The 19,851-nt window shown below is 34.7% G+C and overlaps 1 protein-coding gene across 1 annotated transcript in view; it reads right to left on the bottom strand.

Moving 5' to 3' along the window:
- The window catches only part of SLF1 (SMC5/6 complex localization factor 1), a 79,915-nt gene that overhangs the window by 26,952 nt on the left and 33,112 nt on the right, over window positions 1-19,851 (bottom strand). Inside the window, exons 10-14 of the mRNA XM_012751820.2 lie at window positions 11,848-11,901; window positions 10,705-10,863; window positions 9,438-9,601; window positions 5,886-6,014; window positions 5,153-5,318 (exon numbers count right to left, since the gene is read on the bottom strand). Of these exons, the coding sequence (XP_012607274.2) occupies window positions 5,153-5,318; window positions 5,886-6,014; window positions 9,438-9,601; window positions 10,705-10,863; window positions 11,848-11,901 (672 nt within the window). The remainder of the gene's footprint in view (window positions 1-5,152; window positions 5,319-5,885; window positions 6,015-9,437; window positions 9,602-10,704; window positions 10,864-11,847; window positions 11,902-19,851) is intronic.

The following is a 19,851-nucleotide window of genomic DNA, read 5'->3' as shown; positions in this document are numbered from 1 at the left end:
TAAATATGAACTAGCTTCCATTTCTACCTATATTGTAAGATAATCTTTAAATAGCACTTAAGGACATCTCAAAGAAAAGTGGGACTAGTAAAATTTGTACCTCCTACATAACCCTGACATAGCCCACCTCTGCTCTTTGCCAAGGAAAGCCCAAAGCTTTCTCAGATTAATGACAATGAAATTCATTGCCATTGTGTCACTCTGCAATACTTGCTGATTGACACTGTGACAAAACAATATTAGCATAAACTGAGGACTTCTGTTTAGCTAATGACTTAAATTGAATGCTTCAACTCAGCAAATCAAGAAACAAATGCTTTACAGTACAGAAAATGATGTCTGTGAACATGCATGGAATTCTTGAAACTGGAAACTGCCAAAAAGATTTAATTAAGTACAAGAATGAATTCTAACAGAAAGGTAATACAATAAAAAAGGCAGTTTTATATGAATTTAAGCAATTCAAATGTTAAATAAAATATTAATCTGCAAAATTCAAAACCAGCTCTCATTTTACAACTGATGCTACAATTTACTGCAGATTGCTTCACAAATATGTTGCTTTTATTTATAAGTTTGAACAAAAATCTTCAAGTTAAATATGTATAAATCTGTTACTATTTACATCAGTGCTTCTTGAGTAATTTCTTATCTACGGTAATTCTTTGAAGACTTGGTAAAATTGTGAAAACATTAGTTTTATTATTGTTTTCAGTTATAAATGAGCAATTTCACTTATGTAATCAAATGAAAAAAGAAATGTTTTATAATATTTTCTATCCTTAATGATTCTAATGCATAAAAAGTAAATAAAAATGCAGATGATAATTTATACAGATACTATCAGCTTTAGCTTACAAGTACTATATATTCAATTGGCAATGAGGTATAGATAGTAATTCTGTATCAGTTGAATATTTTCAATTTCTATACATTTGTAAAATCATACTTTTAAAATCACATATATGTATGAGACAGTACCTAGTCAACTGGTTACTGTCACATAATAAAATTACTTGATCACAAAATAGTCTAGCTATACTCAGGAGCAATCTTTCCTTTCTAATGCCGATTTAGAAAAAATATTAGTGTCCTCAAGAGAATTTTCTTTTTGGAAGCATCTCTCAGACACCTGCTTTTTAAACCCAGCAAGAACTTCTGTTTCTGGTAATGGAAGCTAGTAATTTCTCTTACAGAAGAAAACCACAACTAAAAATGCTGGATGACATGCAAAACATCTTCTGAAAATGCGAGAGTAAGTTACAAGGACTTGCTAGGCCAAGATGTAGGTAACGGTAAAAGCCAAGTGAAGCACTCAAAGCTGGCTGATTTTGTCCTGATTACTTTTGCTGATGTTAGAGAAAGAGCTGAGATATGGAACTGTTTTCAGAGCTTAGGGGAAAAGAGGTTAAAAAAAAAAAGTCATGGCCTAAGCAAGGCCTATTCCCTAATAGGCTGAGATCCAGAGTCAGAGTAAATCAGAAGCAAATCTACAAATCCTTTACTTCATTTGGACTACCTAGGGTCCCTTAAATGTAGACACTAGATTAGGGTAGTCCTTGACTGGTAGTGCACCCAGGCACTTGGCAGAAGTTAAATAGAAGTTCTCTCTGGAGGAAGATATTCTGGTCTTTGATATATATTGTTTCTGCACATAATTTTTCAAATATAATTTATAGCACATGGTGAATGATAACTAGCTTGCGAGAGAAAAGAAAACATGCGAGAGAAAAGATGCAAGAGAAAAGAAAAAACACAAGAGAAGGAAAATAGCAGAAACAATAATAGAAACAGATACACAAATACTTCAGATACGGAATAACAGACATAGACTTATAAAATAAATGTTATTGCCACATTCAAGGGCAAAAGAAAATCCTGAAAGTTCTGTAGGGTACTAGAAACCATAAAAAAATGTCATAGCAGTTTGGAAGTAAAAAAGTCTAGAACTGGAAAAAATGTAAAAATTTAAAATGCAATGGTCATGTTATATTGGACATAGCTGAAATATATTGAACATAGCTGAAAGTGAACTGGTGAACGAAAAATTTGATGAAAAGACTCTATCCAGAATGCTGTAAGTATAGAAAAAAATATATACATAGAGAGAGAGAAAGATGAGAAGGTAAAAAACACAAAGAATATGAAGAAGAGATATAACGAAGTTTAAATGGAATTTAAAAAGTAGAGGAGAGAAAATGAATCTGAGAAAATATTTGAAGAGAAATTACATAGAATTTTTCTTAGGATAGAACTTTATGGCAGTTTGATGCCAGAGCTACCCCAAGCTACTATGTTTACTGCCCCTGAAGAAAATATTACCTAACTAGCAGTTATGGCATCATAACTAGAAGTTATGAGATGTAGGTTATAAATAATAAAAGAACATTAACATATACAGAGTAGAAACTGTCACATGACCAAATCCACAGAGTCTGAAGAGTTAATTAAAACAATTTTAAAGTTTGATCTATTAGGTAATACAGAACACTGTAAACAATTTTCTGTATTGTTACAACACTGTAACAATATAAACACATTCTGGCCCTTAATCTTACAAGGGGCCAAAAAGAAAAGTTTGATAAATTTCAGAAAGTAGAAATTATACAGGGTATATTCCTTAACTGTAATTCCTTACTAGAAATTAACAACAACAACAAAAAGCATAGCCAAACAAATAAAATCTATTAATAATAAAAAAAAACTCACCTGTTTAGAAATTTTAAAACACTCTTTTAAGTATCTTTTGGATCAAAGGGAATATCAAAATTGACAGTAAAAAGCACTTTGAAAATAATAGTAAAAGAACCCTGAAGTATCAAACCTGTGGAATGAATCTCAAATTGTACTTCACAGGTAATTAATATTTAGTGCACGTATTAGGAAAAAAGATCCAAACATTCAGAAGGCAGAAGTATTAATAAAAGAATTTAAAAGAGAAGAGCAGATATTAATCATAGAACACAAGAAAAACAGACAACAAAAGCCCAGATCATTTTGAAAAGGAGAAAGGAAAAGTGACTAATGTTTATTATGGACCCAAAATGTGCCACAGTATGTTGCTATGCACTTTACATGTTTTACTGTATTTAATTTTCTCAATTACCCTTCAGATAGTTAATACACTAAAACCATCATGTTAACATTTCTAATGACAGGCAAAATCTACTTATAAAGAAATATTTCAGATAGTAATTCTTTTTTTTTTTTGGGTGCAAATTCTTTAATGTGTTAATTCAGCTAGTCTTTCAGTCATTTAACAGTTATTTGAATATACATGGGGGAAATGAAGAATAATTCCTGGAACAAGGGATTCCCCAATAAGGTGCTTATATGCTAACATACATGATGCTCTTACACTTTATGTTCTTAGACCTATTTTCTGCTTATCCAAAAATCCTATGATATAGGTATGGCAAACCCAATGAAACCATATTTTTCAGATGAGGAAATGAAGAATTATAGGAATTAAGTTATTTATACAAGATCATATGATGAGTCAATAGTATAGTTAGAACCTAGAAGGCAGATCTCTACAACATCAAATAATCAGGTAGCGTAGTAGGCTAAACCATGTAAAATTAGCATTTTGTTTATTAAAACTGGTTGAATATTGTTAGTTTCAAATAGTTCAACCTAATATAAACAAGGTCTAGGTAGTTTCAGAGAGAACTTTGTTTCTGAGGGAACTTTGGATGGATCATTTTGTGAGACTGTTGGCAATAAAAGTGTAGAAATATCAGGTCCACATTGTGTGTGGGTGTAGGGGGATCTTGATAAAAAAGTCAAATGAAAATTTGTATGTTGTTTGGTATCCCCTAGAGAGACCTTCTAGTATTGAAATAACAACATGGAAGCCCTGAGCTAGTAAGGCTGTGATGTGAGTGCATATGTGTGTGGGCATGTATTTGCAAATGCACCTGTAGGTCAGTGTGGAGAGACACTAGAGTTGGGGAGTTTGTTAAGAGTCAGGTTCAGAAGTTTGGGAGTGAGTAAATGTTGGTAGTGGTCCTGGGCACCAGAGGGAAAGGATATCAGTAAGAGCCATTTCATGGGAAGAATCAAAATAATTTCGTAATTGATTTTGTGTAGTGATTGCGGAGAGAGAAAGATACAAGGTGATTCCCAGGCTTCAAACCCAGGAGTTACAAACACAAAGTGGAAAGTTAGGAGGAGGAGCTTGTTTGGAGATGTGAAGGTGACATGATGAGTTCAGTTTTAGAATCGGAGCAGCCAGTATTCAATTAAACGTATCCAATGGGTAGCTGGAAATATGGGTAACAGCTCTACAGAGGTTGGGGGTGGAGTCAAGCTTATAGTGAGAGTGATTGAAATCATAGCATTAATTGAGCTTACTGAGAAAGATAGCATTGTACAGGATAGCAGGCAAGAACAGAAACTTAAGAGCCTAGATTTGAGGGAAATATACAGAAAACATGGTCAGGCTAGGAGGTAGAGCAGCAACATTTAGAAAAGGATCATCATAAAAGAAAGTTTGTCAAGATCTAGTGATAACTGAGCATATGAAATTGTCTTAGCAGATTCAGTGAAGATGAGGGCATAGAAAAGGCCAATTTGAGAGTATTTGGTAAGTAGAAGGCCAGAAGGAACCCTCAAAGGTTAATTTTCTGTATAGCAGTTCCAGTGGAAGACAGAATGTTAAAGTTTAGAGAATAAATAATGAAGAAGTTGAAGCAATAAGTGGAGGTTACCAAGCAAAGTGGACTGTTTTTAAGTCAGATAGTAATTCTTAACACCCAGAAAGGTAGAGGCAGTTTTCAAATCAAGCAAAATTTTTTATTAGTAGTACCCCTTACAAATATAAGGATTGATTCAATTTTTTAAAATCATAAGTTCCTTATAAATCAAAATGTACAAAAGTAAAAAATGTAGAATGGTTAAGTAACTAGAGAGTTATTAGCAGTAATAATCATATATAACTGTCCCTAGCTATTATATACAAATGTGAGATGGTGAAGGAACTAGTCTTCAAAGGACCTTTTACCTTAAAACTAAATTCAGAAAACAATGACATATTTGGGTACATTTTAATTTTTTTCAAGTAATTCAAAGAACGAAGGGAAGAAAAGGTATAAAATTCAAAGCACTTTTTCCATAGACCATTACTCATCTATAAATTAATCCTACTTACATCATTTGACTTGCATTTTTCCTTGTGAGAATATATAGTCCATTCCAAAAGCATATTTACTGGTTTGGTCAAAAGTCCAGCGGTTTCACTTCCTGACCAAAAGATTTCAAGAAGAATTGCTTTTCCTGTTATTTTTAGACTCTTAGAATCTGACCAGTCATACAACCTAATAAAAACATGAACAAAAAGTATACTTTATGTCATTTTGATCATGACAGTTATTAGGCATGCCTTTTGTCAAAAAAAAAATGCCAGCAATTTTTGCATATAGAAAGGTCATAATACATAAAGATTATCACATAATTATAATAAAGGACACAATGTTAAAAATGGCCTCAGTTCAATAAAATTACTGACAATGTACACACGGTAATCTATCTGTAAGTTTTAAAGCATGAAAAAAATTTATCACATTATAGATTCAGTGTTTAAAACTAGTGTAGCTTTTTACTCAAGCATTCAATTACTAAACAATTAAAAAAATCTAAATTTGAAAAAATGAAAACACTCTAACCTATCTAAATGTAGAACAAAAAATAAAAATGTGAACTCGGGAAAACAAAAAAAAGGGCACCGCCACTGAAAAACGTATCTGGCTATATATTTTTTAAAAAACCTACTTTAGAATAAAAACAAGGTGACTTTTTAGAAATATGTATATAAATGATTATAGAAATGGTACATAAAACAATAGACTTATAGAAAAATGTGTTTTTTTGTGACTAAAACTTACTTTTGACTCAGATGCCGTACTTCACTTTCAATTAAATTAAAGAAAAACTTGAGCAGTGTCAGGTGGAGCACCTTAGAGCCAATATTTTCTGAAATTTGATGACAAAAACTTTCATTGAAAAGGCAAGACCTGAAAAACATAACCCCAACAATCTTTAACATACAAGGAATTCACTGAGTGATTTGTGAACAACGTAGTTTTTTATTTTTTTTGAGACAGAGTCTCACTTTGTTGCCCAGGCTAGAGTGAGTGCCATGGAGTCAGCCTAGCCCACAGCAACCTCAAACTCCTGGGTTCAAGCAATCCTGCTGCCTCAGCCTCCCAAGTAGCTGGGACTATAGGCATGCACCACCATGCCCGGCTAATTTTATATGTATGTGTGTGTGTGTATATATACATATATATTAGTTGGCCAATTAATTTCTTTCTATTTATAGTAGAGATGGGATCTCGCTCTTGCTCAGGCTGGTTTAGAACTCCTGACCTCGAGCAATCCACCGCCTTGTCCTCCTAGGGTGCTAGGATTACAGGCGTGAGCCACCGTGCCCAGCCTCAATGTATTTTTTTAGAATATTGTCGGAATTTACAAAATTTTTTCAACAAAATATAAAGCAAGTTCAACAAAATTTTGTTAATAATATATTTTCTTCCCTTAAAAATTAAACAATGTGAATTAACTCATAACTATTCAATTCTTAATAATTTAGATCTAATTTCTCTATTTGTCACAGTATTTAACAACTATTGAGTACTTTTCCTTTGTACTCTATTTCACCGATAAGAACAAATTATGAATTTCATTAAGTACTTTGGATCCAAATGACCAGCTAAGCTCTCAAACAATACTTGCCACAATCCCTCTCTTTCTTACCCAAGATTATTTTCTTTTTTATTATTTAGCAAGTGAAGGTTATTTAGGGCTACTTAAACATTCAGTATTTTGTTTCTATCTTCCATAGTAGTCATTCCAATAGAATTTTCTATGATGATGGATATGTTTTACTGGATATCTGAAATGTGGCTTGTGCACCTGAGGACCTCAACTTTTAATTACTTAATCTTAATAAAATTAAATATAAATAGGCTAGGAGCAGTGGCTCATGCCTGTAATCCCAGCACTTTGGAAGGCACTTTAGTTCAGGAGTATGAGACCAACCTAGGCACAAAGCAAGACCCTGTCTCTACAAAAAATAAAAAGAAAAACCCTTAGCTGCCCACGGTGGCACACACCTATAGTCTTCTTAGCTACTTGGGAAGCTGAGGCAGGAGGATCGCTTGGGCCCAGGAGTTTGAGGTTGCTGTGAGCTATGATTGCATCACTAAATAAAAATTATTACATGTGGCTAGTGGCTACTGGGTCAGACAGCACAGTTCTATAGTATATTTTTAAATAAAATGTAAGACTACTCAGAACTCTAAGACTTACAGAGAGTCTAGGTAACAATATTTATTACAATCTCCCAACTTTCTTCTCAATTATATAAATAATGTACCCTCCCTCATCCTCATATAGTTATGTAGTCTGTCTGAAAACTGACATAGGCAAGGTTTCTTTTTCCTTTCTTTTTTAAAAAAAACAGGTATTATGGAGTAATTTAAATATATACAAAAGTAGAGAGACTAACATCACCCAGCTAATTTATATGCCTACACCACTTCCCTAGGCATCCTATCTCCCAAACCCCCAATGAATCCAATTATTTTAAAAAGAAACCTGGGTATTTCTGTTTATTAAAAAGTCTACATTTAAGCTGCCTAAATTCTATCTCCTGTCATATCAATTAATTCATCCAAACATTTGTTAAATAATTATTATGTTCCAGGCATTATATTGGACACTGAGAATAGAGATGTTTAAGACTGAGCACCTATCCTTAAGGATGTCACAGACTAATATGAGTGATAAACCTAACTCAAAGGAAAGAGCAAGAGTTAGAAAGTGGTATCTGAGTTGCATTTTAAAGGATAATTACGAGTTGGGCAGTGTGACAGATACTTGTCAGGTGGCAGGAATGGGAGGGGTCTCCTGGGAGGGAGGGGGAAGAAGAGAGAGGGAAGGAGGGAGAGAGGGAGGGAGGAAGGAAGGAAGGGGGAGAGAGGGAGAGGGAGAGGGAGAGGGAGAGAGAGAGAGAGAGAGAGAACCTAAGAACAAAGGGATAGGAAATAAAAAAATAGTCATTGGGCACATGGGGGAAAGAGATATAGATGAGAACAGAGACATATATAGGGGTTAAATTATGAAGAGTCTTACATGTTTTGCTAAGGAATTTGAACTGTCTTCTATAGGTGATGTGTGAGTCAATGAAGGACTTTAATCTGGGAAATGACAAGATCACTTTGGAAAGAGCATACTGGGGTATTTTAGAAGATAAATTAAAGGGAAAAAAGTAGAATTAAGATCAATAAAACAGCTATTCCAATAGTAAATGTAAGAAGCAATGAAAACTCTTAAATACAGTGACAGTGAAGGAAGAAACAGATTTGGTAATTAAGAAGGATTCCAGCCACATAAACCATATTTCCTCATATCCTATACCTATGTTGGCTAGTTTTGCTGTGCTGGAATTATGTTTACACATCAGTCACCTTCAAAGAGCAGGAACTGTTATTTCATTTACCTCTTTATATTTGAAATGTAGCATTGTGCCTGGCTCCTAGTAAGTACTCAAACATTTATTGAAAGAATGAATAAATGCATGCTAGCTATGTGATTAGCTTACATCAAATATATCACAACCAAGATGGTACATGAATCCTTAAGATCTCAAAGAGCTACAATGGAATACTGCTCAAAAAAAAAAAAAAAAAAAAAAAGATCTCAAAGAGCTAACCTAAAGTCTACCCTTTGCCTGGCAACTCAAGTGTCCTTTCTCTCTCACTACTATAGATCTCCTAAAACTGATTATTTTATCATCACTTGGACGATAAGAAAGACCTCTGCAGACAAATAAGGGCTATCAGATATAGAGACATATCAAGATAGGAAGGAGAAAATCCTAAGTTCTGTTAGGGAGAAAGAAAAAGAAAGGATTTCTAGAGACAGTAACATACAAAAGACAAAGGAAGGCCTAGGCAGATGACAGCATGGGCAAAGGCATGAAAGAGATGATATATTTGGGAAACATTAAGTTCTGTTTCAAAAATCGAATTTTCTAGCTGAAAAAATATAACTGATGCCCTAAAATAAATACCATAGTCACAGATGTTTATACTTTTGATGACCAAAACTGATAAGCATATTCAGTAAATTAATTTTCTTCATTTAAAAAACAATGTGTAAACTTGTAATTTTGTTAATAAAAAATAATTTAGCTTTCTAGTGAATCCATTTCATGCATTCACTGAACTTTTATTTTTTTAATGAACAGATTAACAAACATGACCAATATAGATTTGCCCTTTTTATAAGAGTTTTGCAATAAACATAATACCCATACACTTTTCTAAAAATTTTTTAGAAAAAAAAATCTTTTTTTCATCAGTTTCTAAAGAAATACATACCATAACAACTACTAGATGAAATGTAGCATCTTCACATGTGAAATTCCTTACCTGATAAGCACTTCTACTAAAGACCATGCTCCTTTCATACAAGTTGGACACTGAAACAACTCTAAGTAATATTGTGACATGGCTGGGGACTTCCAAGGAGGATGCAGGTGAAGAAGAGCTGACAATACATGAAAGTATCGACCAGAAAACGTATCTATGTTATCCTATTATGTAAAAACAAACAAACAAATAAAACACTATAGCTAAAAGTACAGTTTCGCCAATTAATTCAGTTTAAAACTAGAATAATAACCCTGGCCTGTCTTGCTAAATATATGTTTGGATGAAGCAGATCAGACGGGGATTAGCTAGCTAGCTAAATACAGCAACTGAGAGAGAGGAACATTCTAAATATGTACAGTTGACCTTTGAAAAACATGGTTTGAACTGCATGAGTCCACTTATAGGTGGATTTTTTCCCCCCAATAAATGCAGTTGTCCCTTTGTATCCACAGGTTCAGCATCTGCAATCAAACATGGAAAGAAAATATGATATTTGTGGGACACAAAACTTGTGGATGCGGAGGGCCGACTTGTCTTACAGATGTAGGTTCTGAAGGTCTGACTGTGGGATTCAAGTTATGGGTGGATTTCGGTAACCGTGGGGGTCCTGGAACCCATATCTCATGCTACTGAGGAACAACTGTATCTACACATTAGGTAGTCTGAGCTATTAGCACTAGTTTATATAAAAAACCCATTATCCTTTTCATGATTATAGTGAGATTAAGGGTTCCCGGATGTCACCTGAAAGGAAATTCTTATGCAAAATTAGTCTGACATGGCTTATACCTATTATGTTTTCAAATTAGGACCTTGATGAAGAACATGATTAGAAAGTTACCTTTGAATAGCTATTCCTACTGGTTTTCACAGTTTAAAGAGCAGGTTCATACTCTATGTATACTACAAATTAAAATGTTTATTATCAATGTACTAAAGAATCAATTTCTGAAATGGCATGCTAAGATCATTGTAATCTGATTTTCATATTAGATATTTTACTACCATGAAAAAAATTCCTTTTTCCTAAGACAAAATTATCTTAGAAATCTTGAGAAAATAATAAGCTAAAATATTCAGAGTAGTACCTAGCATATAGTTAAAAAATAGAAAAGTAGTAACAAACAGGTACTGTATTTCCTGGTAAAATGAAAAAAATAAACACTGAAAAGAGAAACTGTAAATATGTAAAAGAAAAATGAGAAAATGTTCACATTTTAACATTCTTTGAAAAAAGATTATAAATCCTTAAGACTGCTCTTACCTGTAGAACATTCTCTAGAAGAGCATGAAGAAGGCATACAGGAGGGATATATTGTGCTTGCAAAGAGGAAAGTTCCTCAATTGCTTCTTTAAAAAACTGTCCTTCTATGAGGCTTTCAATTAAATTTAATACACCTCTGGGAAATTCAGCATTTTTAACCTAAGAAAGAAAAGATTCTATGACTCAAAGAAAAGAAAGGTGAAATTCTGGTATCAAATCTTGAATTACTAAGGAGTTATAATTTCCTCATCTATAAAATGAAGATAACTCCTGCCCTCACTATTTCACAGGGCTGTTATATAGTTCAAAAAGGATGATGTATATGAATGTGTTTTTTTTAAATAAGTCACTGTAAAAATATAAATTATTGTTATATTTATGATTTTTTATTCCTTTAAATAGTAAGGGGAAATACTACCTCTAAAAGAAAACTTTGAGTAGAAATTTGCAGTTTGGTTGATAAAGAGGAGACTTCAGTCAGAGAGCTACAACTTTCTTTAGGTGCAAAATTATTTGTTGGTTTTATCTTAAACTTGAAGACAAACTATGTCTATTATGATCTCCTAAATATATTAAGATATCACCAAACACAATCAATATTTGGAAAAAGTAGCAATTGTTAGAGAATTACAAAATCATTTGAGAATGCATATTTATATAACTGAGATTTATATAAAATCCATTTGGTCAAAATATTTTTTAACAATAAAAGTAACTACTGTGAATAAGCTGAGAATCAAAACTACTCTGAAAGACCACATGGGATAAAAAAATCAATTTTAAGAGAGTAATATAAAAGAAGTAATATACTTTTATAAATATTATAGCAAAAAATTCTCATCTAAAAGTAGTACGGCAGAAAGTTCTGAAATGTGAGAATAGGGATACATATTTTCCCTGCATAAGCACAAAGTACGCTTTTAATTATTGTGATCAGTTTTTACTACTGTATGGAATTTTTTTTTTTTCACTTTTGACACAACATTTCTTTTTCCTTTTGATTGATTACAGAAACTATATTTCAAATTTTATAGAAAGCTTTCTTGTATAGATAACACATCCCTTCAAATAAAAATAATTAATAATAACAAAATACAAAGCTTCTTTTTTGCTCTGATTACCACCCTACCCCAAACCCCTTACCTCTACATTGTATACTGGTTGTTTATCTATTCTAATGCAGTTGTATCTGACAGCCTACAAAAAAGCAACCACATAATTAAAATTTAATGTTAGGTTGAAAAATACATTTCAGCTTACAAAGCATAAGAAACATACAAAACAGAATCAGGAACAAATTAATAGCTATAATTAATCTGATACTCATGTTTGCTCAAACTAGTGACTTCCATCATTTCAGGAAAATGGCACCCTCATGAATATGAACATTTTGTCTATTTATCTCTTAAGTTATCTTAATTTAGAAGAAGAAAAGTTATACTCACTTAGACAATTTGAAGAGGTCCATTGTCCTTAATATTGTAATTATTAGAAATATAAATGGTGAGAACATTTTGTATAAGGGAACATGATAATAAAATGTCAGTGGTTATTTTATAAAATCCTGTGTAAAATGTCCCTCTACTATTTTACAATATCTATAATTGAGTATTTAAAAAAATTATCCTGGAAAAATATCTGAAACAAATATAATAAAGAGATAATATCCTGGAAGAAGAGGGCTTCAAGAAGGCTGAATAGAGGTGCCCAGCACTCTCCTCCTCCACAAAGAAGGACTAAAGAAGCAAGCAGATAATCACAGGTTGGACAGAGCATCTAAGAGAGAACACCAGAATTCAGCAGGGAGACAGGGTACCCCTGAGGCATAAAAGGACAGGGAAAATAAGCAGCTAGTCCAGCTGGGATCTGGAACTGGCTGGGAACCAGGAGAAAAATCCCCCAGGGAAAAAGTAAGCATTCCTTAGTTTTTCTATGTTCCCACCTTGGACTCCTGCAATCGTAGCCACAGGACGGGCCCTGAGCCCTCACAGGCCCTGAGACTAGCTTAGGGAGCTGCCTGGAGTCCACACAGAGGTACTGTTCCAGAGAGGGAGATTGTACTGAGTCCCAGCCAAGCCTATGAGACCCAAGAGGCTACAGCATGGCATCATTTTGAGAGCCCAGCCATCACCAGACTACATCCCACTCTATCCACCACTACCATGCAAACATGCCATAGAAGAACCTGAGGATCAACCTGCCCTGCCTGCAGCTCATGTACACCATCAGGGGGTCTGAGGAAACCCACTCCCCTCTGTCCACTCTGACCATTACCACTGCCACCAGCACCTGAGTGCACTGCCAAGGGACACGAGTATTGCCCAGCCCTACATGCCGCCACTGGCGCATGAACACACCATCAGGAGGCCTGACAACAGGCTTGCCATTCCCACCACCACAGGCACCTAAGCATGGCACCACACAGGGAAGCCAAGATCAACCCATCCTGCCTGCCAACCAGGTGCCCGCACACACTATGAAGGGGCCTGAGGCTGGCCCACCATGTCATGTCCACTGCCACAGCTACCACTACCCCAGTATACTGTCCAGGGACCTGGGGATCGACTTGCCCTGCCAACAACATCTATGCATACAAACAGAGGGAACTTAAGATGGGAACAATGAGCCTATTTGCTGCTCATAACCATCCACATGTGCCACCTGAGGGGCCTGAGGACTGGCTGGCCTAGCTTGTTGCTGCTATCACTGGTGCCTGAGCTTGTCCCTTGGTGGCCTGAGGATTGGTCTGCTGCTTCTATTGCCACTGTTGATGCTATGTATACTTCCCCAGGTGCCTAAGGACCTATTCAGCCTATGGCTGCCGCTGCCAGCATGTAAACAAGGTGCCAGAAATGCTGCCTGAACCCACTACTACTGGTGCCAGCATATGCTGCCCAGGGACCCATGGACTGACATGTGCAGCCTACTGCATTCACCACTACTGCCTGAGAAATACCCATCTGTCATCCATATCCTTAGCAAAATCTTAACATAGCCTCCAACTAACACTCACAGCCTAAGCCACTAATGAACTCACTGATAACACTATCACTGACTAAAGTCAAAGAAATCATGTGGAGACTATACTACTGTGCCCAAACAGACTCAAGCCAAAGTGCCTAAAGCCAAAGTGCTGTACCCAACCAACATTATCAATACAACTGTAGAAAAAAGTCTCTCCTCATGGAACAAATTGATAAAATTGGAAGAAGTGACTGTTAGTTCAGATACACAGATATGAACATAAGAATACAGGAAACATGAAAGAGCAAGGAAACATGACACCTCCAAAAACACAATGATTCTCTAGCAACAGATTCCAAAGAAAAAGCCTACGAAATGCCTGAAAATGAGTTCAAAAGGATTATTTTAAAGAAACTCTGTGAGATACAAGATCAAAAATCCTAAGAAATAATAATAAAAAAAAAACCCCAACAACAATCATGATCTCATGAAAAAGTCAACAAAGAAATATCATAAAAACAAACCAAATAAAAATCCTGGAACTGAAGAATTCAATGAATGAGATAAAAAATATAACTGAGAAATTCAACAATAGACAAAATACAGCAGAAGAAATATCTGAACTTGAAGACAGGTGTTTTGATATAACTCAGTCAGAATAAAAAAAAAACTTGAAAAGAATATAAAAAGAGAAAAACTAAGTGGCATATGGGATACCATAAAGTGACTAAATATTCATATCTAGAGAGTTCCAGATGGAGAAAAGATGGGCGAAGGCATATAAAACATATTTAACAAAACAATACTTGAAAAATTACCAAGTCTTGTAAGAGATAGTCTCAAATAGAGTCAACCCAAAAAGGTCATCTTAAAGGCACAATATGCTAAAACTGTCAAAAGTCAATGATAAAGAGAGAATTCTAAAAACATCAGGAGAAAAGTGTTATGTCATATATAAGGGTATCCCCATCAGATAAACAGTGGATTTCTCAGCAGAAATCTAAGAAGCCAGGAGAAAAGAAGAAGATTTATTCAAGTGCCAAAAGAAAGAAAAGTAGCCAAAAACACTATGCATACCAAAGCTATCCTTCAAAAATAAAGGAAAAATGAAGTCTTGCCCAGATAAATAAAAATGGAGGGAATTAACCACCACTATACTGGCCATACAAAAATATACTTAAAGCAGTCTTACAACTGGAAGTGAAAGGACATTATCAACCATCATGAAAACACAAGTAAGTCCAAAACTCATTGGTAGAGCAAAAACACAAATGAGAAGGAGGAAGGAGTCAAATGGTACCATTACAGAAAACTACCAAACTGCAATGATAAAACAATGAGAAAGAAAGGAGTAAAAGATATATAAAACAACCACAAAACAATTAACAAAATAACAGGAACAAGTCCTCACATATAAATAACCTTGAACATAAAATGATTACATTTTCCACTTAAAAGATACACATTGGATGAATGAATTAAAAAATATGATGCATGATATAATGCTTAAAAGAAACTCATGCCACCTATAAAGGCACCTAAAGTCTGAAAGTAAAGAATGCAAATGAATAAAGAAGTGAGAAGGAGTAGCCACACTGATATCAGATAAAACAGATTTTAAGTCAAAAACTGGAAAAAGAGACAATAAGGTCATTATATAATGGTTACGTGGTCAATTCAACAAAAAGATAAAAAATTTCTAGATGTATATGCAACCAACACCAGAGTATCTAGATATATAAAGCAAACATGAGATCTAAAGAGAGAGAGATGCATTCCAATACAACAACTATTGGAGACTTCAACATCCCACTGTTGGTACTGGACAGATTATTTAGACAGAAAATGAACAATAAAATATTGGACTTAAACTCTCTATTAGACCAAAGGGTCCTAAGAGTATTTACAGAATATTTTACCTAACGGCTGCAGAAGACACCTTCTTTCTGTCAGTACATGGAATATTCTCTGGGAGAGATATTACATTAGGACATAAAACAAGACTCACCAAATTTAAAAACAATCAAAATTGTATCAATTATTTTCTCAGATCATACTGGAATAAAACTAGGAATCAGAAACAAGAGAAGCTTTGAAAACTGCACAAATACATAGAAATGAAACAACATGCTTCTGAATGACCACTGGGTCAACAACAAAATTAAGAAGAAAGTAAAAATCACTCTAAGCAAGTAAAAACCAAAACACAACATACCAAAACCTATAGGATACAGCAAAAGCAGTGCTAAGAGGGAAGTTTATAGAAGTAAATGCCTCCATCAAAAGAGTAGAAAGATTTTAAATAAACAATCCAATGATGTACCTCAAAAAATTGAAACAGTAAGAACTAAATCCAAAATTAGCAGAAGAAAGGGATAATAAAGATCTGAGCAGAGCTAAACAAAATAGAGACTAATATAAAAGATCAACAAAAAGACAAGTTGATTTTGTGAAAAAAATAAACAAAATCAATAAACCACTAGTCGACTAACCAAGACAAAAAAGACCCAAATAAATCAATGAAAAAGGAAACATTACAACTGATAGAACAGAAATACAAAGCAACATTAGAGATTATTATCATCAACTATATGCTAACAAATTGGTAAACCTAGAGGAAACAATATTTCTTCAACCTACCAAGATTGAACCAGAAAGAAATAGAAAACCTGCACAGACCAATGATTAGTAATGAGACTGAATCAATAATAAAAAGTCTCTCAACAACAACAAAAAGCCTACAACTGGATGGCTTTACTATAGAATTCAAACAAACATATAAAGAAAGACTAATACTAATTCTTGTCAAATTATTCCAAAAAACTTTAGAGAATTCTTTCTAACTCATTCTATGAGGCCAGTATTACCCTAATAGCAAAATCCAACAAGGTCACAACAAAAAACTAAAAACTACAAGCCACTATTCCTGATGAACATAGGTGCAAAAATCCTCACCAAAATACTAGCAAACTGAATCTAACAACACATCAAAAAGATAACACATTGTAATCAAGTGGGATTTATCCCAAAGATGCAAGAGTGGTTCATTATATGCAAATCAATAAGCGAAACACATCACATCAACAAAATAAGGGACAAAAACCACATGATTATCTTAATAGACTCAGAAAAAATATTTAATAAAATTCCACATCCCTTCATGAGAACAACTCTCAACAAATTAGGCTTGGAAAGAATATACCTCAACATTATAAAGACCACATACAACAAACCCAGAGCTAACATCATATGGAATGGGGAAAACCTGAGACTTTCCTCTAAGAACTAGAACATGACAAGGATGCCCATTTTACCAGTTTTATTTAACATAGTACTGAAAGTTATCCCAGACAGAGCACTTAGGCAAGAGAAAGAAATAAAAGGCATCCAAACTGGCAAAAGAAAGGCGGCGGCAAACTGTCCCTCTTTGCAGATGACATGATCTTTTATCTAGAAAAACCTAAAGATTCAATCAAAAACTCTTAGAACTGATAAACAAATTCAGTAAAGTTGCAGGATACAAAATCAACATACAAAAATCAGTAGGGTTTTTGTACACCAATCATCAACTATCTGTAAATAAATCAAGAAAGCAATCCTGGCCGGGCACGGTGGCTCACACTTGTAATCCTAGCACTCTGGGAGTCCGAGGCAGGTGGATTGCTCAAGGTCAGGAGTTTGAAACCAGCCTGAGCAAGAGCGAGACCCCATCTCTACTATAAATAGGAAGAAATTAATTGGCCAACTAATATATATAGAAAAAAATTAGCCGGGCATGGTGGCACATGCCTGTAGTCCCAGCTACTCGGGAGGCTGAGGCAGCAGGATTGCTTGAGCCCAGGAGTTTGAGGTTGCTGTGAGCCAGGCTGACGCCACGGTACTCACTCTAGCTTGGGCAACAAAGTGAGACTCTGTCTCAAAAAAAAAAAAAAAAAAAAAGCAATCCCATTCACAATAGCTATTAAAAAAAAAAAAACAAAAAGAAAAAACCAAGGTATAAATTTAACCAAGTAAGTGAAAGATTTCTACAAGGAAACTACAAAACACTGATAAAATAAAGAAAAGAAAACACAAACAAATGGAAAGACATCCCAGGCTCATGGATTGGAAGAATTAATATTGTTAAAATGACCATATTACCCAAAGCAATCCACATATTCAATGCAATCCCTATGAAAATACAAATGACATTCTTTACAGAAACAGAAAAAAACAATGCTAAATATGTTAAAATGACCATATTACCCATAGCAATCCACATATTCAATATAATCCCTACCAAAATACAAATGATATTCTTTACAGAAACAGAAAAACAATCCTAAAATTCATATGGAAACACAAAAGACCCCGGACAGCCAAAGCAATCCTGAAGAAAAAAAGAACAAAGCTGGAGGTATCACACTATTGACCTCAAAATATACTACAAAAAATACAGCAACAAAAATTGTATGGTACTGGCATACAGACACATAGACCAGTGGAATAGATTAAAGAAGCCAGAATTAAATCCACATATTTACAGCCAACTGATTTTCAATAAAAGTGCTAAGAACATATATTAGGGAAAGGATACCCTCTTCAATAAATGATGCTAGGAAAACTGGATATTCACATGCAGAAGAATCAACCTGGACTCCTCTCTCTCACCTGATACAAAAATCAACTCAAAATAAATTAACAAGTTAAACATAAGACCAGAAACTATAAGACTACTAGAAGAAAACATTGTGGAAACACTTCAGGACATTGGTCTAGGCAAAGATTTTATGGCCAAGACTTCAAAAGCACAGGAAACAAAAATAGACAAATAGCCCTAGATTAAACTAAAATACCTTCTACACAGCAAAGGAAATAATCAACAGAGTGAAGAGACAATTTGTAGAATGAAAGAAAACACATTCTATTCATCCAACAAGAGAGTAATATCCAAACATATACAAAACTCAACGGCAAACCAACTATCCCATTGAAAAAGTGAGCAAAAGATCTCAATAGACATTTCCCAAAAGACGACAAACAAATGTCCAACGTGTATACGAAAAAGTGCTCAATACCAATAACCACCAGGGAAATGCAAATCAAAACCACAATGAAATATCACCCTAACCCAGTTAAGATGGCTATTATCAAAAAGACATAATACCAAATGTTGATGAGGATGCAGAGAAAAGGGAACTCTTTATGCTGTTTGGAACATAAACTAGAAAAGGCCATTATGGAAAACAGTATGCAGGTTTCTCAAAACACTAAAAACAGAATTACTATACCATCAATCCCATTACTGGGCATTTATTGAAAGGAAAAAAAAAAAACAATCAGTATATCAAAGGGATACCTGACCCTCCCCCCATACCCCATGTGATTGCAGCAATATCACAATAGGCAAGATATGGAATCAACCTAAGTGTCCCACAGTGGATCAATGGATAAAGAAACTGTGGTGTATTTATACAATGGAATACTATTCAGCCATAAAAAGAGTGAAATCTTGTCATTCACAGCAACATGGAACTAGAGGTCATTATGTTAAGTGAAATTAACCAGGCAGGCCGGGCGCTGTGGCTCACGCCTGTAATCCTAGCTCTTGGGAGGCCGAGGCGGGCGGATTGCTCAAGGTCAGGAGTTCAAAACCAGCCTGAGCAAGAGCGAGACCCCGTCTCTACTATAAATAGAAAGAAATTAATTGGCCAACTGATATATATATAAAAAATTAGCCGGGCATGGTGGCGCATGCCTGTAGTCCCAGCTACCCGGGAGGCTGAGGCAGAAGGATCACTGGAGCCCAGGAGTTTGAGGTTGCTGTGAGCTAGGCTGACGCCATGGCACTCACTCTAGCCTGGACAACAAAGCGAGACTCTGTCTCAAAAAAAAAAACAAAAAAAAAAACAGAAATTAACCAGGCAGAAAAAGATAAATACTGTTTTTACTCATATGTAGGAGCTAAAAATGTTGAGCTCATGGAGGTAGAGAGTAGAATGATAGACACTAGAGGCTGAGAAGGGTGATGGGTGGGGGGGTGAAAAAGAGAGGTTGGTTAATGGATATAAACATCCAGTTAGACAGAAGAAATAAGTTCCAGTGTCAGGGTAACACATCAGGGTAACTACAGTTAATGACAATTTATTATATATTTCAAAATAGCTAGAAGAAAAGATTGAAATGTTCCAATACACAGAAATG

Source organism: Microcebus murinus, chromosome 11 (assembly GCF_040939455.1).
Source record: "Microcebus murinus isolate Inina chromosome 11, M.murinus_Inina_mat1.0, whole genome shotgun sequence".
Classification (NCBI taxonomy): domain Eukaryota; kingdom Metazoa; phylum Chordata; class Mammalia; order Primates; family Cheirogaleidae; genus Microcebus; species Microcebus murinus.
The sequence above is the reverse complement of the archived record's forward strand: the minus strand, read 5'-3'. Positions and strand labels throughout refer to the sequence as shown.